Source organism: Amblyraja radiata, chromosome 19, assembly GCF_010909765.2.
Source record: "Amblyraja radiata isolate CabotCenter1 chromosome 19, sAmbRad1.1.pri, whole genome shotgun sequence".
Classification (NCBI taxonomy): domain Eukaryota; kingdom Metazoa; phylum Chordata; class Chondrichthyes; order Rajiformes; family Rajidae; genus Amblyraja; species Amblyraja radiata.
Genome location: NC_045974.1, coordinates 41,366,366 through 41,390,819, shown reverse-complemented (window position 1 = coordinate 41,390,819; position 24,454 = coordinate 41,366,366). Strand labels below are relative to the sequence as shown.

The 24,454-nt window shown below is 41.3% G+C and overlaps 1 protein-coding gene across 1 annotated transcript; it reads right to left on the bottom strand.

The window, feature by feature from the left end:
* Positions 1–3,172: 3,172 nt before the first annotated feature.
* Positions 3,173–24,240, bottom strand: wnt2 (Wnt family member 2). The gene is made up of 5 exons (XM_033038311.1): positions 23,933–24,240; positions 21,439–21,659; positions 19,216–19,493; positions 17,947–18,211; positions 3,173–3,992 (listed from the first exon to the last, which is right to left on the bottom strand). Exons 1-5 carry the CDS (start codon positions 24,004–24,006, stop codon positions 3,763–3,765), a joined length of 1,068 nt encoding a protein of 355 aa, XP_032894202.1. The 5' UTR covers positions 24,007–24,240; the 3' UTR covers positions 3,173–3,762.
* Positions 24,241–24,454: the final 214 nt, after the last annotated feature.

The window sequence follows — 24,454 nt, the reverse complement described above, 5'->3', positions numbered from 1 at the left end:
AAAACCTTTTCACTGTACCTTGGTACACATGACAATAAACTAAACTGAACTGTAGCTAGACAAAAATGCTGGAGAAACTCAGCGGGTGAGGCAGCATCTATGGAGAGAAGGAAATAGCCGACGTTTCGGGTCAAGACCCTTCTTCAGTCTGATGGCCCAAAGGGCTGAATGGCCTACTCCCGCATCTATGTTTCTATGTGTCTGTGTCTCTGTGTTTCCATGTCTCTGTGTCTCTGTCTCTGTCTCTGTGTCTCTGTGTCTGTGTCTCTGTGTTTCTATGTTTAATCACTGACATTAGAAAGGGTGTGTTGTGAGACCATGCATCTGTTTTTCATCGGTGGGTCAGTGGTGGAGTTGTGTATGTCTCCAAATTACCGAACAAACCATCACAGATGCTTTAGGAAGTATCCTGGGTGGTTGCATCATGGCCTGGTACGGCAATTCCAACACACAGGAATGCAAGTGGCTGCAGAGTGGTGGACTCAGCCCAGCCCATCGTGACCACAACCCTCCCCTCCATCAGAAGCATCTACATGAGGCCCTACCTCAAGAAGGTTGCATTTCCCAGCAGGCATTCCTACCATCCTGGACATGCCCTCTCCAATCAGAAGGTCCAGAGGCCTGAAGTCCCACACCATTAGGACCAGGAACAGCTACTTTCCTACAGCCAGTGGCTCTTTTTCCAGAGACGTTTGGCATGAACGCCAGCATCCTCACAAATTTCTGCAGTTGCACCATCGAGAGTCTGCTGACGGGCTGCATCACAGTCTGGTACGGGAACTGTTCTGCCCACAGCCGTACAGAGAGTGGTGAAGGTGGCACAGCACATCACTGGCAACTATCTCCCGGCCATTCAGGACATTTTCCACTGGCGGTGCTTGCGGAAGGCACACAGCATCATCAAGGACCACAGCCACCCAGCACGCAGACTGTTCTCCTTGTTACCGTCAGGCAGACGATACAGGAGCGTGGCTGCACGCACCACCAGACTTAAGGACAGTTTTTACCATCAGGCTTGTGAACTCATAATCACATCATATATGTTGATTATTTTATTTATTATTGTCTATTATCTACCAATGTCACTTTTATCTTATCTTATTTTATCTTATTTTTATCCTTGTAATATCATTGCTGAGGTGACCCGTTGTCCTGTCAAATACATTTCATTGTACCGTTGACCCTGTGTTAACCTACAAATGACAAATAAAACTGAACTGAACGATCAGGTTCCTGAAGCAACCTGCACAACCCTAATCCTACCTCAGCAACAGAGCACGACTTCTTGAGCTACCATGGGTTATTTTTCTCTAATTATGTTATTGCACTAATGTCTTGCTTTTTCCACAATCTTCTTTCTTTTAGTAACTTTATGTTTAATTTTTGTATAATTTACTCATAATTTGTTTTGTTTATTTGTCTGAGTCTATGTGCCTGTGTTGGTGTTGCAAACAAGATATTTCATTGGTGTCAAACAGAATGACCGGTACCTCAATGTACTTGAACATATGAGAATAAACTCAACATCTCTTGGCATTATATTTCACAAAGATATCTCTTTGTCCACATATAACTGCTAACTTCCCGCATCAAATTTAGATCTTGTAAGAAATTCATAGGTTATCTGAGTTTTCTTATATTTTATACATTCACATATCCTGATGACATGTCACTAATAGGAGTGAAGTAACTGTTTCTACAATGTTGAAAATAGGAGGTGTGTTAATATTAGATTATTGCCATTTGTTGTTGCTATTTTAGGAATTCAAATTTTTTTCTTTATCTGCACATTTTACAATCAGAACCTTGGCCTGTGAATGTTTAATTGGCAAACAAATTAATTTTATGATTTATGGCTTATATTTAGAAACATAGAAAATAGGTGCAGGAGTAGGCCATTCGGCCCTTTGAGCCCATTCAATATGATCATGGCTGATCATCCAACTCAGTATCCTGTACCTGCCTTCTCTCCATACCCCCTGATCCCTTTAGCCACAAGGGCCACATCTAACTCCCTCTTAAATATAGCCAATGAACTGGCCTCAACTACATTCTGTGGCAGAGAATTCCAGAGATTCACCACTCTCTGTGTAAATTTTTTTTTCTCATCTCAGTCCTAAAAGATTTTCCCTTTATCCTTAAACTGTGACCCCTTGTTCTGGACTTCCCCAACATCGGGAACAATCTTCCTGCATCTAGCCTGTCCAACCCCTTCAGAATTTTGTACGTTTCTATAAGATAAGTTTCTATAAGTTTCTATTTGTGCTGAGATAACATTGCAATATTGAGAGTTGAAGTGGGCAGATTGAAATTCAGTTCCATTGGTAACAATAGGTCCCAATACCTGAATAATGGCCATTGCTCAAGTAAAAATGAATGAAACTCTTGGAAGAGGTACTTTAGATTCATGTGATCTCATATGATGTGATTGTCGGCATACCTTTAGCTGTAGCCACTGAATAGTGATATGAGGCAGTAACTCTGCACGATTATCTCGCCCTCTAGACCAGGAATACTGAGGTTGATGAATGTGCTTCTACCCTTGGCCTGACTTTAATCATAAGATTGATCTCTATGCCATTGGTACGTTTAGCCTATGAACCGCTGGGAGACGTCAACAATTGGAACTTTACCGTAAAAACCGGGTCAACCTGAAACAATTGTTGAGTGAGCACCAAGATTGTAGCATACTGAAAGAAACAACTCCGACTGAAATCCACCTCAGTCCGTGCTTGAGCTGTGGAGATGAGCTGTGACTAAATATGCATCTGAGAACAAGACAAAGGGAATCTAACTAAATATCAATCAATTGAAAATCTCAATGAAATTATTGTGTGGCCCGGGTTTGCAAGGAAGCTGGAGTAACTCAGCGGGTGAGGCAGCGTCTCTGGAGCAAAGGAATAGGTGACGTTTCGGGTCGAGACCCTTCTTCAGCCTGAGAGTCAGGGGAATGGGAAACGAGAGATATAGACGGTGATATAGAGAGATACATATAGAACAAATGAATGAAAGAGATGCATATCTTTCATATGTGACTCTCAGTCTGAAGAAGGGTCTCGACCCGAAACATCACCTATTCCTTTTCTCCAGAGATGCTGCCTGACCCGTTGAATTACTCCATCTTTTTGCATCTATCTTCGGTTTAAACCAGCATCTGCAGTTCCTCCCTACATGTTATATACAATATGGAACCTGGTTCTGACATTTGTTCAGAAACTGGTGCAGAACATTGAGTCCTGGTTGGGGATTGTACCTATTTTGGGTCATGTCTATGAAAAGCAAATGATGGCAGAAAACAAAGGCATGCTGATCTTTCTGCAGCAGGACTGCAATGCCGCGTGGATGATGAGCAGTGGATAGAGATAAGCAGCATATTAAAATGAAAACCAAAGGATTTTGAGACTCTTATTGAATCTTTCAACCTAACTTCCAAGCTATGAATTTCATATGATTTCCAAATGGGCAAATTCAGTTAATTACACACCATTTGTGTTCAGGAAAAGGCAAATGCTATTGAACTACCTTTTCAGAAAAGTCTTGCATCACTGACTTCCAAACAGGGACCCTGGTATAATGAAAACAATGTCTTCACATAAAATAATTTAGGATGTTAAATAAAGGATGTAGATAGACACAAAATGCTGGAGTAACTCAGCGGGACATCTCTCCTGTAGATTCAGATAGAATAAAAATGGAGGCAGGCTGGTTTTGTTAAAGATGAAGAGAGGGCGAGTATTATCTGTCCGTGCTTCCTCTGATCTTTCATGTCTGTTCCAGCCACTCTGCGTTCTTGGGAGCTTTGCAGGTGTGTACGTCTGTCATTTCGTGGCATTCCTTGCAGCGGACGACACAGCACCAGTGAAACTTACATTCACACTTCGTCACCCGCATGATGCGGGAGGTGTCATAGCCTCGGCCACAGCACATCACTTCACAGCCGTCCATCCCTCGAGAGGTCCTGTTGCACACTCTGCCTGCTGTACCCAGGGACCCTGGCAAACAAGGCATAAATGGCATCAGCTTGGTGACACTGCAAATAGGTAACTAATAGCTGACAGTGACAGGTAACTAATCGCTATCAAAACATGGGGGGGGACACAAATTCTTGGTGGCCACACGCATGCGCACACACACACACACACACACACACACACACCCGTGGGCCCTGTGGATGGTAACATCGGGAGCTGACCAGGTTGGTGACTGACTCCGAACTCCAGCAACAGCAGCTTTGTCTGCCCCGAATTGTGGGGCTTGAATCAGCCCATTCGCGGGGCCTTTCATCGCCCGGCGCGGCATAAAAATGGCTGGCGGAGGCTTCAACACTGGGAGCCTCGATTGCCTCGATGCAGCAGTTTGATTTTAAGCTGGGCGATGAAAGGCCCCGTGAACGGGCCGAAAGCATCTGATTCCCACTTGAATCCTTCAAAAGCTACAATGTGATAACTAACTAGCAAATAAAGGCAAACAGAAGAACCAACCTTGGAAGGGGGAGAGAGAGATATGGGGAAAAACATACTAAATAACGCGAGTGATCTGAATGAGGGATTTACCTGCAAGCCAGCCAGCTGGGAAACTCGTTCAACCGGAACCCTTAATGACCCGACCCGTTTAAATCCGATACACGTTTAAATCTTTCTCATCTGCCAATATATCCAATTAGTTCAAATGGCGATTGTACCCACATCAGAGAACTTTAAGAAATTCTCCCTGAATACCTTCAGTAATACTTGAAGGTCAAAACACAATTGGTGACACATCATGTAAATACGATGTTAATAGAGAAATTTACCAAGTGCTTAACAGTGACACCCCCACTGTCACGTGGAAAGTGGAGATATTAATAGATTTTCTTTTCACCGAATTTCAAAATCCGGATTACAAAACACCTCTCAAAACATGTCCCACCATCCCCCCCTCTAGTCCTGGCAACATCCTCATAAATCTTCGATTCAAGAGCATATTTCAACTTGATTTCAACTAGAATCTTATTCAAGTTCTTACACATGAATAACTTCTATCATGTTCAAGAATGCTGAGATATTTTAACCATGCAAAATATTATATTTCTACTATTTCTGAGTCTAATTTCCTGTATCTGATTAGCATGCAACTGTCTGATGTATGATAAGGAACAAAGGTGTCAAACTGTCACTGTTCATTCCATTTGACTGAATGATTAATGGGCAATTTATCTGCATTCTACATTACATTGTTAACGTTGACAGGTACCCCATTATCAACACTTTACTAAGCGTTATAATCTAGGATGGTAGGATGATTTATGAAGCACCATGTGCAATTTGATCATATTGGCCTGTGATTTGTTTTTCTAGAATAACTATAAAAATATCGTTCTTGCTCCGTTTTTTTTCATCCTCCCATGAAGTAATTGGCCCAGTGGGGAGGAATCCTACCCTTCCGATCGTTCTTCTGTTTGAACATAAAACAGGGGCTCACAATATCACAATGAAGATAGGCACAAAATGCTGGAGTAACTCAGCGGGACAGGCAGCATCTCTGGAGAGAAGGAATGAGTGACGTTTCAGATTGAGCATCTGTGGATAGGAATGGGTGACATTTCAGGTTGAGACCCTTCTTCAGACAGTCTCAACCTGAAATGTCACCCATTCCTATCCAGAGATGCTGCCTGTTCCGCTGAGTTACTCCAGCGATCTGTGTCTATCTTCGGTGCAAACCAGCATCTGCAGTTCCATCCTACACACAGGGGCTCGCAATAAACTAACTTGCCATTAAAACATCTCAACGATGCCATATTTTTCTTCTCCTCACCCCCCTCCCCAATAATTAATTCTGCTTTCAACAGTAATGAATGGATGGTACTGAGATAACCAGTCCTCCCCGGAAAAGTATTTCATCTGCTTGTGGGCTGCAAATTGAAAATACAAGGCCAACAAAAGCATAGATGAGCTACTGCCTTACAACGCCAGAGTCCCGGGTTTGATCCCCACTACGGATGCTTGCCTGTACAGAATTTGTACGTTCTCCCCATGACCTGCGTGGGTTTTCTCCGAGATCTTCGTTTTCCTCCCGCACTCCAAAGAGTACAGGTTTTTAGTTAATAGGCTTGGTGTAAATGTGAAAATTGTCCCTAGTATGTGGAGAATAGTGTTAGTGTGCGGGGATCGTTGGTCGGTGCGGGCTTGGTGGGCTGAAGGGCCTGTTTCCACGCTGTATCTCTAAAGTAAACTAAACTAAAACTGAAAGTTAGATGTGGATCTTGCCTGGTGATGCTGCGTGTTAGAATTACCTTAACGACAGAGATTAAAATTCCAACATGTTCTGGTCGAGCTCAAATTATTTACATATTTATATTTACACATTTAATGAACATTTTTTTATAAAACATGCTGGAAATGTAATAGGTCATACCACATTTGTTAGCATTTCAGGTGATGACTTTGAACTTCTTTTATTTAGTATTTGCTACTTTTCTCATAAATCCAGCAGATTTATCATGAACAATTTTATTGTTCTTATATTCACAGATATATCATGTCCCCAAAGATGCTGCGTGACATGCTAAGCATTTTCTGTTGTTATTTTAGATTTACAGTATCAATGATATTCAACTATTGCGCCTTGATTGAGTGAAAGATACTGAACAGAAACAAACTCTTCTGCCCACTGAGTCCATGGCAACCATCGATTACCTGTCTGAGGAAGGGTCTCGACCCGAAACATCGCCCATTCTTCTCTCCAGAGATGCTGCCCGTCCCGCTGAGTTACTCCAGCATTTGTGTCTATCTATTGCATTCTATATTCTAGTTCTATGTTATTTCGCATTCACATGCACCCCCTACTCACAAGGGGTAATCTTTACCGGGGACAATTATAGGTACAAACCCTCGTGTCTTTGGGACGTGATTGGAAACCGGAGCACCCGAAGGAAGCCCACGCAGTCACAAGGAGAATATGCAAACTCCATGCAGAAAGAACCCAAGGTCAGGATTGAACCAATTCTCTGGCACTGCGAGGCAAGGGCTCTACCAGCTGCACCACTGTGCTACCTAGCAGCAGGTATGCCCACTGCTTGTATTTCATGTTCAAGATAATGTCCTTAACAGACCATTTCCTGGTGCAAATACCAGACTTGATAGTGTTATTATTTTACAATGCAACATGTCCACATTTCACAGTCAATATCAACTTGATAGATTATCAGGTAATAATGGACAATGTATGTTAGGTACAGTTTTCAACAAAGGTTAATCTTCTAGCTTTACAAGTTTTACAATAGTAATGCAGATTTCCTGTCTCATGTTGTTCAGGAACTAAAAGGGGACTGTTTATATTAACTGCCTTATTAAAACTTGACTAAATTCCTCTGTTTGGTCTTATTTTCAGCCAGTAAGGTAAATATGCCTATTTGACAACATGTTTGTGTCGAGGCCTTTCTTCAATCTTTTTAGCATCTATTCTATACCTCAGCACATTCCTTATGATAATGATATGATATGATAACCAGTCTGGTATATCAGATTTGGCAGACATTTGAACAATTTGTTTAGCAATTATTTGATTTAGTTAGAATTGGGGAATCAGCGAATTTAATTGGGAAATGATCAATTCAGTTTAGTTTATTGAACTGAATACGAGGTAGAGTGAAAAGCTTTTGTTGCGTGCTAACCAGTCAGCAGAAAGACGATACATGATTACAATCGAGCCATTTACAGTGTATAGATACATGATAAGGGAATAACCTTAGTTTAGTGCAAGGTAAAGCCAGTAAAGACCGATCCAAGAGAGTCTGAGGGTCATCAATGAGGTGGATAGTAGTTCAGGACTGCATCTAGTTGTGGTAGATTTGTGGTAGTTATACAGTTGCCTGATATCAGCGAGAAAGAAATGTAAATGAAAAATATTGCAGATGCTGAAAATCTTAAATAAACACAGAAAATGCTGGAAAAACTCAGGTAGCGTCTGTGGAAAGAGATTTAATTCTTTCATTCTGAGACCCTTTATCAGAAAGAGAGAAAGCAAGCAAGTTGGGGAAGGTAATGGATGGAACAAAAGGAATGTGTCTGATGGGATGAAATGATGTAGCCTTTAAGAGGCAGCTAAGGCCCCTTATGTGTGTAAAATGTTGTTAATAATGTTTAGTCTGGGTAATTCAGTTTAGTTTAGTTTAGAGATACAGTACAGAAACAGGCTCTTTGGCCCACTGAGTCTGCACTGACGATCCCTGCACATTAACACTATCCTGCACACACTAGGGACAATTTACATTTATAACAAGCCAATTGCCTACTAACCTGTACATCTTTGGAGTGTGGGAGGAAACAGAAACTCTTGGAGAAAACCTATGCAGGTCACGGGGAGAACCTACAAACTCCGTACAGACAGCACCCATAGTCTGGATCGAACCCGGGTCTCCGACACTGTAAGAGCTGTAAGGCAGCAACTCTATTGCTGCGCCACCATGCTGCCCAAATGTTGTGTAGTTTGGTGTACTGGGACAGGCTCTCTTTGAATTTAATCATCCAAGATTAAGAACCAAGCTCAAGTCATACAAGATGCATCCTTAAGTTCTCTGGCACCACTGAGGAGGCCATTATCTCCAGTATATTTCCTTATACAGTACTTATGGGTGCTGTTGTGGTTGAATTTAATGTATTGCTCTATTAGTCCACAAGAGTTGGTCTAAAAAAATGGAGCTTTGCATTTCATCCAATGCTTGTAAATACATCTTTTATTGTACAGACATTTTGTTTTAAACTGGATAGAATGCACTGTGGTATAATGACATTGGAAAGTGTATTGGGGAAATATTGAAAATGATTTTATCACAATTCATTTGTGCCTGAAGCCAGGAGCTTAAAGATAAATTATTGTCATTAATGTCTATTTTGGAAAATTCTTAAAATATTTCCACTGAAGCAATGCAAGATGTTAAATATAATGGACTGAACTCTGGTGGGTATTATCAGTGGTCGGGTAACGACTGTTCAATGACTGAGTTCTGGGCTTTCTTGAACGAGTCAGGGGATTCAAAATATCCTATTGGTAAGATTTTGTTGAATTAGTGTGCTGCAGGATGAACAGCTGGACTATCTTTATCAGTCAGTAAATAACCACGTATCCTCAGGCCCTGGAAATATCAGACTCCCAAGTAAATGAACATGTATTTTGGATCTTCTTGTGATGTTTATTATATAAAAAGATCAATTGAAAAATATAGGAATTAAAAGTATGAGTGTCGGTGAGAAGGCTTCCCTATTCCCCTGCGGCTTTTATTGAAGACTGTCAACAGAAAGCTTCAGGAATATATAAAACCTGATGAATGATGAAACCTGCTGCTCAATTAGGAGAATTAAAGATGAGACAAAGTTCAGAGAAAAGGGTACAGCAACATTCAATTATACAGACCGGTTACCAATTTTGTGGTGGCTTCAGACGTGAACGAGGGGACACTGATTGGGGTATCCTTATTGTATGATGTATCGTGACAAAAGATCCAGTGATTAGCTGCACTCTGTATCAGTCACCTCAGCACTGACTAAAAGTTGAACCTGGGATCTTTTCTAATTTGCATGGTTTAAATATACATGTCATTGCTTTTTTAGATTTGTTTCAATACTAACAGAGCTTCAAAAGACCCACTATTCCTGCCGCTATAATAAATTGCAACTGCAAATCGCAAAACTGTGAGAAAAATCCTGCATGCACAGATGCAGTGAATCTTATTGCCTTCAGGCTGAACGCCATTCACTGTCAGTAGTAATAAAGCTGATATATATATATGGCTACCGATCAAGACTAACATCTACAATGCAACTGGGATCTAAATAGTCACATATTGTAGAACATATCTTCAATCAGCATACAGATTAAATGCAAAAGACAGTGGTAATCTCTAGGGTCTGTTAAAGTTTACATATGCATCTTTTGGAACAAGAAAACAAAGCCACATATTCTGTGTAGGAAGAAACTGCAGATGCTGGTTTAAACCGAAGATAGACACAAAATACTGGAGTAAGTCAGCGGGACAGGCAGCATCTCTGGAGAGAAGGAATGGGTGACATTATCGATGACATATCCTGTCTGATTGGGGGGATGTCTGGATATGAAAGAGTGAGATTCACTCAGTGCTCATGATATTGTTTATTTCTGGCAGTTGCTGGAAAATAACACAAACTGGAATGAAAGGTGTAAATAATCCTATATTTACCGCTACATTGGATGGCCAGTTTAATGCCATTTTAAGCTCATTATATAGCTTCTTCCTCTCTGTTATTGGGCCTCTGAATGGTCTTTCCAAGAGATAGGATACTATCCAATTCATCTCTATCTTATAGTGGACATTGGACTTTGTCTATGGAACTGATCCGTTACAATTCTGAGAACTATATTCTGCACTCTGTATCTTCTCCCATGGTCAACTACTGTACTAGAGTTGGACTTGATTGATTTTATCCCATCTGTTTGGATGTCATGCACTGTACCTTGATACATGTAACGGTAATAAAGTTAAACTTAAAACTAAAGATACTGATGGAAATGACAATAAAGTGCCGGTGTAATAGAAGGGAGTGTGAACTTTTACAACACTTGTGCGGCAGAGTGGCACAACAGTACAGTTGCTGCCTCACAGCGTCAAAGACCCGGGCTCGAGTGCTGTCTGTACAGAATTTGTACGTTCTCCCTGTGACCACTTGGGTCTTCTCCAGGTGCTCTGGTTTCCTCCCACACTCCAAAGACGTACAGGTTTGTAGGATAATTGGCTTTGGTAAGTTGTAAAATGATCTCTAGTGTGTGCAAGTTAGTATATGGGTGTGATCGCTGGACACTACAGTCTCTATATCTCTAAAGACTAAAGTCTGAACAGACATAGCAATTACCATGCAATAGGGACAGTGCACCCTATGCTATGCTTGCCTCCTAGTTTAGTCTAGTTTATTGTCCCATGTACCAAGGTACAGTGAAAAGCTTTTGTCGTGCGCTAACCAGTCAGCGGAAAGACAATACATGATTACAGTCGACCCATTCACAGTGAATAAGGGAATAAAGTGAATAACGTTTAGTGCAAGATAGAGCACGCAAAGTCCGATCAAAGATAGTCCGATAAAGGAGAGATTAGTTCAGGACTGCTCTCTAGTTGTGGTAGGATGGTTCAGTTGTCTGAAAACAGCTGGGAAGAAACTGTTCTTGAATCTAGAGATGTGCGTTTTCACACCTCTATACCTTTTGCCCGGTGGGAGAGAGAAGGAAAGAAGCGGGAGTGGCCAGGACAGGCCAGGGGTATTAAGCCTGAAGTCAGCTACAATTGTGTGCATCCATGTCTACCATGATGGTTCCCAGGGTCAGCTTTGGCTGCAATGGAAGATATTCTGCTGCTATTGGCCTTGGAGTTGACATGAAGAACCATCCTTGATTGTTTCAGCATTGCCTGCCTTGCTGATTGATGATGGACCTTGCTATTGGTGAGGCCATCGTTGAATTAAATGCAGCCCAGGCACCAAGGATCAATCAGAGCAGTGGCCATGGACCAAATCTTTTAGCTGTAAATCTGTATGTGGTGCTGTACCTGTAATCATGATTTTTTTCCTTACCTAGCAGCCCCCTTTTAAATTCAATGATTGAAAATCAACACTAGAAAGTATGGAGGATATTTTACAGACCATTTATAATCTGGACATTTCTAATTCTACAATATCATATTCTCCTTAAATCGCATCACTCAAACATATAGTTTGTAAATATGTCATATAAGACTTGTCACTTCACTGTTCTGCTTGGCATGTAGAATGATGGATAAGATACTCAATCAATATATAGGATGCCAGGAGGAACTCAAGGTTCTGCAGTCTTGATGCTTAGCCAAGACATTGCAAGCTTGTGTTTCAAGAAAATTGGTCATTGTTATTCGTTATCACAACGTGAGAATTGCAATGATTTTTGATCTGTCAAAGGTGGGAAGGGGGGAAATGGGTGCATGCCAGGGCACCGCAGCAAGATGTAGAAACAAGGAACTGCAGGTGCCAATGTTTACAAAAAGGACACAAAGTGCTGGAGTTTCTCAGCGGATCAGGCAGCATTTTTGGAGAACCCGAATAGGTGACGTTTCTTCCGACTGACGAATGGCCCCGACCCGAAAAGTCACCTATCCATGTTCTCCAGAGATGCTGCCTGACCTGCTGAGTAACTCCAACACTTTGTGTCTTTTTTTGCAAACCAGCATTTGCAGTTCCTTGTATCTCCTTAAATATATTTGAAAGTGGCCTTAATGCTCAGTATTGATGGAACTCAAGTATATATCCATTTAACAATGTATCATTGGGAAATACCAAGCAAAGTATCACCAAAGAAGATTGATTATGGAAGCAGGTGATAAAAGAGTGTAAAGCTCTGGCAGGATGGCAGAAATCAGGATGAAGGAATCAGACAATTTACTGCAATTCACGGACATTTGAACGAGAGCGCATGGATTTAAAATGAAAGGCAAGGGACTTACAACAGTCGGCAGGAGATATCTCAATGCAGTGACAATTGTGAAGTTGTGAAATTATTTTTGTGTTAGAGATTGAAGCACAGATAATTAAATAAATGGCTAAAGGGGAAAAGACATAAGGAAAATGGTAAATGTGGAGATTTAATTGGAAAAAAATCATTTGGATTAATGATAAATGTCATTATACAGAGGCTGGGCGAAGTGAACTATGCCTGCTGAAATTACCATGTATTCCTGAATCGATGATTTTCATCTAGATTTCACAACAACTAAGGGAAATTCTGGGGAGGGAGATTGCAACCTTCATGTGGTCCGCCCTGTTTCGACGAATGCAATCAACTTGGCGTGCACAATCAAATAAGATCAAATAGAACGAGTTGTCCTACAACTTTAGGCTGTGCACGCCATACGCAAGAAGAAAAAGGGAAATTCTGTGTTAGAAAGGGTCTTTGACCCATTGAGTTACTCCAGCACTTCCTGCCATTTTTCGTAATCCAACATCTGCAGTTCCTTGTGTCACCATTGAATCTTTGATGTTTTATTTTGTAATTGCAATTTTCAAGATGAATCCTACTTTTGCCGTTAAAAGCTTTTGTTTTATATGCACGATACGTTGTTGCCAGTTAGTGTTAGTTCTTTGCATTTTATAGCACTGAATGTTGGTGTCTAACAGATCTAACTGTGAAATTTGCTCTTGACATATTGCTGTTTTGTCAGGTCAAATGGAAGGTAGAAAGGAAAAGGAAATCATCAGCAGATGTTGTTGTAGAAACCTTCCACAGACTGTCTTCATTTTCAACACATTTACTGTTATTTGTATGTAATGAAACGAACAGATGTTACAAAAATAGACTCGACATCATAAATTTTTCTATGATCTTGTTGTTATGAATTTTGGATCCATGATTTTCATAATATATTTGAATAAAGTTATGTGTTTTTTAAAAAGCCCGGATACTTTTATTCTAACCAATTATTATCTGTTGAATTGAATGATTACCGTTTCCATGGTGCTGCAAAACATACTGTGTATATTTTAACGTCAATTGCCCTTGGCAACCAAGAACATTATTGAAAAAGGAAAAAAAACGTTAAAGCGGTTTCTAATGAAGTAAGATTTTCCTGCCTATCATTAGCTTGTAGTTACGTCCTGGCACCCACGACAGGAGATTGCAATACATTCTGATAAATGACCACATGGACTTTAAAGAACGCAAGCGAGTGCCAACAAAAAGTGTGAGTGAAACAAAAGCACAGATTTGCAAGATGTTATGCAAACATTTCCAGAGAACACCAATGTTTGCTTTAGGACTGTAAAATTTGCAGAGATGATTGAACACTAGCTTTGCCAAGAATTATACAGACGTAACCTAGTGCTAGAATACTGCTCCTCCTGTCAAATGATTACCACCCACAGTTGTTCAAGGCAAAAACTGTATTCATGTTACAAACTCATTTCCTTTTTCTCAGCAGCTAGTATATTTAATATTCAAAATATGTTTTGTAGTATGTTGGAGCAATAGAATATTAAAGTAATCTAATGAGACCAGCCCACAACTACCATCCATGGTCACACCAAGCTCATATGGATCAGGATTGAAGAGAGCCTATTCCCCTGACCCAGAGCATCCTGGAATCTGGAGACAGAATGTAGCAGAAGCAGGGCATCCAGTGACATCCTGAAGAAGTCCTGATCTGGAGATCCCCCTCAATGTACTGATTGGCAACAAAGACTTTTCGCCGGCTTTGCTAGTAATCAAAACTGCTCACGGTTTTTAAAAGTCCATGCCTGTCTCCAGATAAGGCATTTACATCATTACAACCAATCTATTAAACTGAAGAGGTAAAAAACACAGGAACATGGTTCCATCTTTGTTTCCCTATCCTCCAATCCTCACTAATATCCTGATGGATCCCGATGGATCCTGTATCAGGGTAGCTGGGAATTCTGTATTCTGAATAAAATGGAGCTCCACTGCTGTAGATGAGTTATGCCCCTGTCCCACTTAGGAAACTTGAACAGAAACCTCTGGAGACTTTGCGCCCTACCCAAGGTTTCCGTGCGGTTCCAGGAGGTTTTTGTCTGTCTCCCGACCTGCTTCCACTACCTGCAACCTCCAAGGCAACCACCTGCAACCTCCGGGAACTGCACGGAAACCTTGGGTGGGGCGCAAAGTCTCCAGAGGTTTCCGTTCAGGTTTCCTAAGTGGGACAGGGGCAAAAGGGTCCCTGAAGGGGTCTCAACCCAAGATGTCACCTATTCCTTCTCTCCAGAGATGCTGACTGACCCACTGAGTTACTCCAGCTTTTTTGTGTCTATCTTCGGTTTAAACCAGCGCCTGCAGCAACTTCCTTCCCACACATTTTGTCTACTGAGTGGCAGTACAGACCCACTGACCTGGTGCTGAAAAGTGCAGACCAGCAGCGTGTAGTATTGCTGCCACACTACTCCTGGATTTGCTCCCATTTAACTGGGTAAATGTCAACAGTGCTCTTTAGAACTGTTGGCATTTACCCATTTACCAGGAAAATCCCCCACATAATATAAATCATCAAGGAAACCCATGCTATTTCATCTCACCAAGTTCAATCCTTGTCCAGGATGCCCAAAGGATTAATTTCATTAATGGGATATCCACTTTAATATGAGAACACTATGCAATTATTGAATCTAAACTATTATCATGGCAAATATTATATAAAATCATTATATTTTTGAGCTAGGGTACGGGTGATCGATGAGCTTGATCATCTCGGTGGACCCAATGGGCCGAAGGGCCTGTTTCCAGGTTGTACTTCTAAACATTTACATAAACTAAATTGTGGGACTATCATTCCACAATCAATTTTGATTTAACACTTCCCTGTTGAACTTAAATGCTCAGAAATCTCTTAATTAGACATAATATTTTGGAAATTAACGCCTTTATAAAAACAGGCACAAGGATGTCAAAAAGGCTATGATGTGAGCCTAAGGAGTTGTTTAATGCATCTATAACATGCATTGTATAACATGCAGTATTCATTTCCTGCCCTGATTGATTTCTTTCCTTTAAGCATCATGAGCACTAGTTTCTTAGCTTTCATCTTTTAAGAATGACAAAACTGACATTTATCGGAGCAAAAAACATCATTGCCGCTCCCAACATATCTCTGTCTGCTCGATTATTGCTGAATAATTCTGAAAGTTAGTTGTGCAGTAAATGCAGAGGTGTAAATCTTTTGTTAGATGCTGTACTAAGCTGATGACTGTTGAGAACAAATTACCGCTAACTTTGCTGCCTGTGTCCATTCTTGCACCATTTTATCATTCATCCATTTGTGCAAGCTGACCCATTTACCGATGCCCGGCTAAGTGCTGCTGAACCTTCAGCATTTTCATGCTTTTTTCAAATGCTGCTGTGGTTTTCTCTCTCCTGTTTCCCCAGTCTCACCAGCTAGAGAATCTTTATTCCTTCAGTTATGCTGTGATAAGATACGGTTGCATTCTGGTTATGTGTCTAGCCCAGTGATTCAGGAGCCCGGACTAATGATCTAGCCCGCCATGCAGTTGACCGATTTAAATGCAATTAATTAAATATTTAAAATGTGATCTGCAGTGAAAAAGTCAGTAGCAGTAACAATGAACTTCCCGTTTATTGCAGGGTAACGTCCAGTTCATTGATCTACTTTACAGGGTGGAATTGTCACCCCAGAGCTCCAGTTTAGTTGAGTTTAGTTTAGAGATACAGCAGGAATCAGGCCCTTCAGCCCACCGAGTCCACGTTGACCATCAATCACCTGTTCATACTAGTTCTATGATACCCCACTTTCTCAGATAACCTCTAACTACCGTTCGAAATGAACTTCCAAATCATTAATTCATGATCAATTAAGGATGGCAACAATTGGCAGCCTTATTTGTAATACCCACTTCCTAGTGATGAATGATTAAAAAAAAGGTTGGCCTCTTAATCAATCCCATAAATGTTTTCAGCCTCAGCTCCCGAAACCTCCTCAGCTATTTTTCCTCTTTCAAGACATTCTTAAAATGCTCTGTCCCTGTGACCAAGCTTTCGGTCACTTACCCTTACACCTTGTATGTGGCCAGGTGTAGACTTTTAGTGACCAGGTGTAAACTTTTGTTTGATAATATTCCTGTGAACTGCCTTAGATGTTTTGCTAGTTTATACATGCTGTGTCCACGCGAGGTGTTTTGTGAAGAATGGTTTCTCCCTGTTGCTACTTTCCACCAGCTTCCCTTCACCTTGATTAGATTCAGCAAACTTGGGATGCAGATTGCAGCTCCACTTACATCATGCAGCAGTCTTTCTTGATCTTACCTCAGAATACTTGTAACGCAACAGCAGTATTTTCCCCAATTGACACTCTGAAATGTAACTGAAATTACTGCTAAAATAAACCGTCAGCTTGTATCTGAATTAGAATGAAATTGTCTGAATTATTTTATTCCACTGTGGGGTGGCACAGTGGTGACACTGACAAAGCTATTGCCTCATAGGGCTAAAGATCTGGGTTTGATCCTGCACTCTGTGTGGTGTCCGCATGTTCTCCCTGCGTGGGTTTCATCCAGGTTCTCCGGTTTCCCCCACGCCCCAAAGACATGCGGGTTTGTAGGTTACTTGCCCTCTCTTAATTGCCCCTAGTGGATGAGAAAGTTGGATAACACAGAACTAGTGTAAACAGCTGACTGATGGTCGACGTACTCATTGGGCCGAAGGACCTGTTTCCATGCTGTATCTTTAAACTTAAAACTAGAAAAAAAAAACTGGATTGAAAAAACTGGAGAAATAAAGTGACTACAAATCCGTTCCCAAACTCGTCCTTGCAGGCAAATCAGACCACTTCCAAAAGACGTGGTCTGCATTTTTATCGACTTATTACAAGTATAAGGTGCAACAATACTTTAAAAAAGAAATGGTATCAGGTTCTGGTAAGGGGGGATGAAAAATATGGTTGGTATATCCCTTTTTGCGCTGTTTTTATAATAGAGCTTTTGTTTCTTTTCTTTTTTTTTTTTTTCCATGGCCTATTTCTTAACTTTCTTCTCTAATTCTTTGTTTAATGGGTTTTTCTTTTTGATCACTCTTTCACACTAACACGACTCTATCTCTCTTTCTTTACTTTCTTTATTTCTATCTTTCCTTAAAGCTTAAAAAATGAAGGGGTACAATAAATGTAATAAGATATGTGGCTTGTACTACTGTAACTTACTGTACTTCTAATAAATTAAAAAAAAAAATTTTTTTAATCCGTTCCCAATACGGACAGCAAACTTATTAATTACGATGAAAAATATTTAGAATTATTCTGGAAGAGAGTTTCAAAGAACGATAATTACCATAATATGAAAATGTTTTTTATAATTTCAGCTCAGTTTAATCTTAGGTCATAATGTAAGTGAATTGCTACCATAATGTGAACTGTAACCATATTCAATGAACCACAATTTAAATAGTGGATGGACAATTTACCTGCTTCTCTGTCTATCACACAGTAGTCTGGAGAGCTCTCAAAATACACCAGGTCATTCTTTGTTGGTTTTTTAAAGTTCTTATTTGCTACTGTAAACCCAGTGCCATCTTGGTTCATGATCACCTGGATAGCTCCGTTGTATTTTCTCCGGAGGTAGTTGCCAGTTTTTTGGAAGTCTGCCATGGCAAGCCAGCAGGTTCGCAATGTACATGATCCACTAACTCCGTGGCACTTACATTCAAGTTTCAGGAATCGTTTTACAGCCTAAAGGACAAAGAATAGAACATCTTCAGAACCACACCAATAACTTCACTTTGACATCAACATCTCAGCAATACTCCATCAATAATATTGATCCTGAATGAACCAGGGTCACCCCTGAGTAAGATTAGATAGTCCTGAGATTTAGAGAAGGGCTGACAAGGTTGATCTGAAGTGCTCTTTCATTTAGTTGGATAGTTCAGTGGACATGGTTTCAAGAAAGGGATCTGTAATTTTAGTTTAGTTTAGTTTATTGTCACGTGTACCGAGGTACAGTGAAAAGTTTTTGTTAAGTGATATCCAGTTAGCAGAAAGACAATACATGATTACAATCGAGCTAGCCATACTGCACAGATAAAGGAAATAATGTAAATATACTCCATTCATTTATCACAATGGATGGCGGTGCTCGCTCAAAGGGCCGAATGGCCTCCTCCTGCACCTATTTTCTATGTTTCCTACTTTTATGTGTAGGAAAGAACTGCAGATGCTGGTTGAAATCGAAGATAGACACAAAAGGCTTAAGTAACTCAACAGGACAGGCAGCATCCCCGGAGAGAAGGAATGGATGACGTTTCGAGTTGAGACCCTTCTTCACACTGGTGTCAGTGGAAAGAGAGCTCAATCCCCTGACATCAGTCTGAAGAAGGGTCTCGACCCGACAAGTCACCCATTCCTGCTTTTATTTCTGCCTTTGTTTTTTTCCTGGTTTAGTCAAAGCGCTTTGTTTGCATGAAAATAGAAGTGTTCTACTCTTCACCCACGTTTGTTGCGCTGACATCTTTGACGTTGACTTTCAGTCTCTGACGTGAGGGAAGGAAAGCATAACAGTCCAACATGTTAAAAACTTCCATGCTAACACCATTGATGCATATTTCTGAATTAAAAGCAAAAGTGTTTTTTTCCCCTCACTTTTCAGGTTTAAGAAGTAGAAGTGCTTCCTGACTAAAAAGTGACACGCGCCAATTCTACATTTACAATAAAATGCAGAATAGGAATGAACCCACCTTTCTCCCAGATCGATTATTGTGCAGGTTCATCAGTGCCCTGGCATCCTTCCCTTTCTTTTCCTTAGCATCCACAAATGCTTTAGCAAAACTAATACCATAGTCAATGTTATCACTGCATCCTCCCCAGTCGAAGGTTCCCTTGTGGTCCTTAGAGATGCCTTTTTTTTGGGGGTCGCAGGAACAGGAGCTGAGTTCTCCTTGACTGCAGGCTCTTGTTATGGCAAACACCACCCCAGCAGACGAGATGGCATAAACAAAGGCAGCTTCTCTGCTACCTGTGCATGACAACAAAGGGCAAATGGTCAACATGTCTTTTGAAGCACAAAGTCCACGTTAACCGTGGAGAATATGGCTTCCATATTGGAATCCTTGCAATAAACATCCTTTTACAACAATAACAAAACATACTCTTATCTCCAACAGAAACAGAAACATTGCTCTTTGATTTAAATATGTTTATTAGCTGTCAGCTCACAGAACATGATACACATAATATTATATTAATAAATTATCTTCATTGTCTGGAGTAACCTTATGTTGTCAAAATAGTGTCAATTATAGTGGCAAAATAGTAATGTAAAAGTACTAATATGTAATAGCCAACAAAATTAAATTCTGAAAAAACGTAATTACCTGTAGCAAGCATTGATGGAATCTCTAGTACATTACAAACGAGCAGTCTTGGCTTGTAAGAAGGCAAACCTCTCATTGCTTTGACTCGCTGAACACCTAAATTGCCTTATTGATTTACATCTAACATCCAGTCTGAAGTTCTTATTTCATATATAATGTCGTTTGGGGATCAGAAGTCCTGAGAGGTTTGTATCGTCCCCTGTATTGGGGGCTTAACCCTGATCGATGTACTGCTGATATGGCTTTTGTATTGATTATCAAAAGTAACATCTTTAGTGACATTTTCTGAGGTTTCTACGTGACCTGTGGATCATTTCATGCCCTTCACATGGCCTTGTTACCTCAGATCCAACTGCCCATTGCTATGTTGCCCCTCTGCTGCCACAAACTCCATCCCCACACCTCAATGTTGCCCCTTTCTTCAGACTATGTTGTTCCACCCAACCAAGGCAGGATAGTTGTCTTACGCTACCAACTCCTTGAACATGCTTCAGACTTCTCCCGCTATTTCTATGACTCGATGTGGGATGAGTTGAGCCGGTTCTTGCAATGTTATAAATGTTAACGAAATATCATAACATTCACATTCAGCAATATGTTATGAAAGTTATGAAAAGCAGACAATTCTGGAAATCTGTAATGAACATGAAAATGCTGTAAATATGCAAAAAATCAGGCATGGATGCACCTGATGAAATATTATCAACCTGAAATGTTGGTCCTGTCTCTCTCCTCATTGATGCTGCCTAACCTGCCGAGTATGTCCAGAATTCACCATCTCCACTCTGGGCATGTTGAAATGATCGCAATGCAGCTCAGATTCTAATTTGATTAAAAGTAGAACATCATTAATTAAAGCAAAGATTGTGGAATTACTCAGCCGGTTAGGCAGCACTTGAGGAGATAGAAACATATTTAACATGATGAGCAAACACCAGACAATCGTTGATATAAATCTGTTGCAAGATGGGAGCTAACCACATAACAAGCATGCATGTTTATAGAAAAGACCAAAACATTTGAACCACCTATACGCCACAAAGAAATCATGTATTGGTGCTTGGAAATGGGAGGACATCTTGTGGCTTTTTAATGCAAATCTGCATGAGAGTACCAGGTGCTTAGAGATAAACCACCTGGTGACACATATGTGCATTTTATAATCAATACCACACAGAACACAAGATTTATTCATTCATATCGTTGCCTGTCTGAACTCCCTAGAAAAAATAATTTTGCATCCTGTGAATAGAATTTTGGATACATAAAGACATGCTGGTTGTAAGGTTAGCCATCCTGACACACAGCTAACAATGTCACTTTGGCCAGCCAGCTCATCATTATTCCTAAGAAAGACACAAAATGCTGGTGTAACTCAGCGGGGCAGGCAGCATCTCTGGAGAGAAAGAATGGGTGATGTTTCGGGTCGAGACCCTTCTTCAGACTCATCATCTCATCATTATTCCTCTTAGTTTCCATTCTGAACTATAGCCCCACAAAGACCAACAAATTGAACTGATTCACTTATAGCAAAGCAGAAGATACTTTACAGAAAATAGTCAGCTGCGGATTCAGTATTTTACTTACTTCTAAGCATGACTCTACCGAAGAGTGTGTGGTCTCTGTCCAGCGTGTTACAGTTCCAGCGGTGGTGGCGGAACTGCTGTTGACATTCTGCGATCCACTCCTTGGCTCCACCTCCAATCGACTGCATCGTATCTGGGTGCTTGTGACACAGTTGTCGTTGTCTGCTCACCAAACCAGGGATGTTGTCACAAATCACCCGGGTTCCAAGGGCACCCATGTACCTAAGATAGACACAAAACATTGGAGTAACTCAGCGGGTCTGACAGCATCTCTGGAGACAAGGAATAGGTGATGTTTCTGGTCAAGACCCATCGCCAGACTTCCTACCATGCACAAGCTAAAAAAAAATAACCAGAGGCTGCCATATTCAACATATTTCAAATAATGTTCAATGATTGCAAACTTATATGTATTTCTCCTTCCCCACGTTTCCACCCCATTCCCATACATTCCTCTTTTCCCTTCCTCTTCCCCGTTCCCTCACTTTCCAATGAATGGAAGGTAATCAACTTGCAAAGCATCAAGTCCTAGTTATGAATGGAGTTATTCTCAGAATTGGCAAAGCTGCCTGACCCGCTGAGTTCCTCCAGCACTTTGTTTTTTCTCAAGATTCCAACATCTTCAGTTCTTTCTGCCTCCAGCTTTGTCGTTGGGTATGTGCTTCCAGGAAGACCTCTTGTCTCTACCTTGTGCAAAGTACCTTGCTTGAAACTGAAGGATAGCTATTTGTATGTCATTCTTGGTGAGGGCAAACCAGCTAATCATCCCAAAGTTCTCACAACTCTGTGCAGCTACACCATTTTATAGTGGCCAAAATTATTCATCCTCAGCATTCGCTCCCCAGGAGGGGAATGCTACTCCACTAATTTCCAGTTTTAGTTGAGAAATACGCTTTATTCCCTGTTTTATCCAGATTTTGAAATAAAATCTAATGAATTACTGAACATTAAACTCAATGACTGATATGATATTTGGGATCAATTGAGCAATCCGTGTGTAGCCATTGTTCCGCACCTCTTCTGGAGTACATCATCTAGCTGACTACAGGATATTGGTTTGCTGCCCTTCTTGTGTAGGAATATATAAACCACACAGAATTAGGTTCTGTTAGTTACCACTGGGGCACAAGGGTTCTTGAAGAACATTATATTAACAACACCTATGGAGTTGTTCAATTTAGATTTCCCTCATTTGATCTTCTCTCCTTGCCAAGTCACCCTGTTAGCTAGTAGACCTTCAAAATAAACATTTCCTAGAAATGAACAGTGATGATTGGTTTTGATCTAATTATTGGCAGTGAATCTGCAGAAATAGGCATTTGTACATGATGTATTCTTAGTTGAGTTAATGCCCCTGTCCCACTTAGAAAACCTGAACGGAAACCTATGGAGCCTTTGTGCCCCACCCAAGATTTCCGTGCGGTTGCAGGTAGTTGAAGCAGGTAGGGAGACTGACAAAAACCTACGGGAACCGCACGGAAACCTTGGGTGGGGCACAAAGTCTCCAGAGGTTTCCGTTCAGGTTTCCTAAGTGGGACAGGGGCATTACTACTTAAGATCCTAGTTGAAAAGACATCACATCAGCATCTTAAATTCTGGTAATCTGAATTTTCATCTAGTGACCCTTCAGATATAGAGTGTAAAAAAAACATTTTTAGAAAAGCACATCAGAAGAGCAAGGTATATGCCTAAAATCCTCGCAGTTAATGTAAGTCTCAGATTAGCGTCAATAGCGTAGGAAGGAACTGCAGATGCTGTTTTACACCGAAAATAGACACAAAATGCGGGACAGACAGCATCTCTGGATAGAAGGAATGGGTGACGTTTCGGGTAAAGACCCTTCTTCAGTTTGAACTATAATTAATAATGTTATAACTACCGTTATAAAAATAAGTGTAAGCTTTGCTGCGCTTACCCTATATAAAATCCGGGTAAGGATGCAAGCTGGCGCTACTTCTAGTGACATCCATGGCTATAATGAAGGCGAATGTTACCGGTCACATTCAGTAACCATGTAATTTCTAGGCTTCTATGCGAAATTATCCCTTCTCTCGATGACAGAAAATGAATGAAAATGTGAGGGCTTTTAGTTCACAAATGTGGCGATTCAAACAGCGCTTCTCGTGCAGAGATGATAGAACAAGTTATGATATACTGTGCCGCAAACACTACGTTTTAGTCAGCGCCCTGCGAACGTTAGATGCAGCCGGGGGTGACTGGGGAAAGTTGTGTAAGAAGGAACTGCAGATGCTGGTTTAACCCGAAGATAGACACAAAATGCTGGAGTAACTCAGCGGGACAGGCAGCATCTCTGGCGAGAATGGATGGGCGATGTTTCGGGTCGAGACCCTTCTCTTCACCCATCCCCCCTGTCCAGAGATGCTGCCTGTCCCGCTGAGTTACTCCAGCACGATTTAAACCAGCATCTGCTGTTCTTCCCTACACGTTTGGTACTCGCTGCTGCTGCTGAACCACTGCCCGACTGAGTGACTTACCACCATGTCGAGTGGACTCGAGGTGCGACCCACAACACGATCAAAGGCAGGGTCAGCCAGGATGTGGAGTTCATATTAAAAATGCTTCGATCCGGATCGTAATCAGATCGGCCACACACTGCGGGGAAAATGCCATTGATTGGCGCTTTCAGATTGTCAGATGCCGGTACCCGAGACCGGGTGGCTCTTTAAATCTCCCCGACTCTCAGCAATTTGGCCTGGGATAGAGGATGCCTTTGCCGGACACCGCCTTGTGGATGCCCCGTGGTAACCTTGTCCTCCGCGGCAGTCTCTCCCACCTCGGCGCTGGTCCTGTGCTCGCTCGCCTTGCAACGTGCCGGTGTTTCTGGAGGCTGATGCCGCTGCTCCAGCCCCTATAGCTGGACAAGGGGTGGGGCGACCCTGATAGATGAAGCTTGGGGGGGGGGGGGGGGGGAATAACGTTAAACAACCAGCCCAGCGGCCAAACCCCCAGTCCCAGGCGTCAGCAGTTTATCATCCTCATAGGATGCACTAGGAATG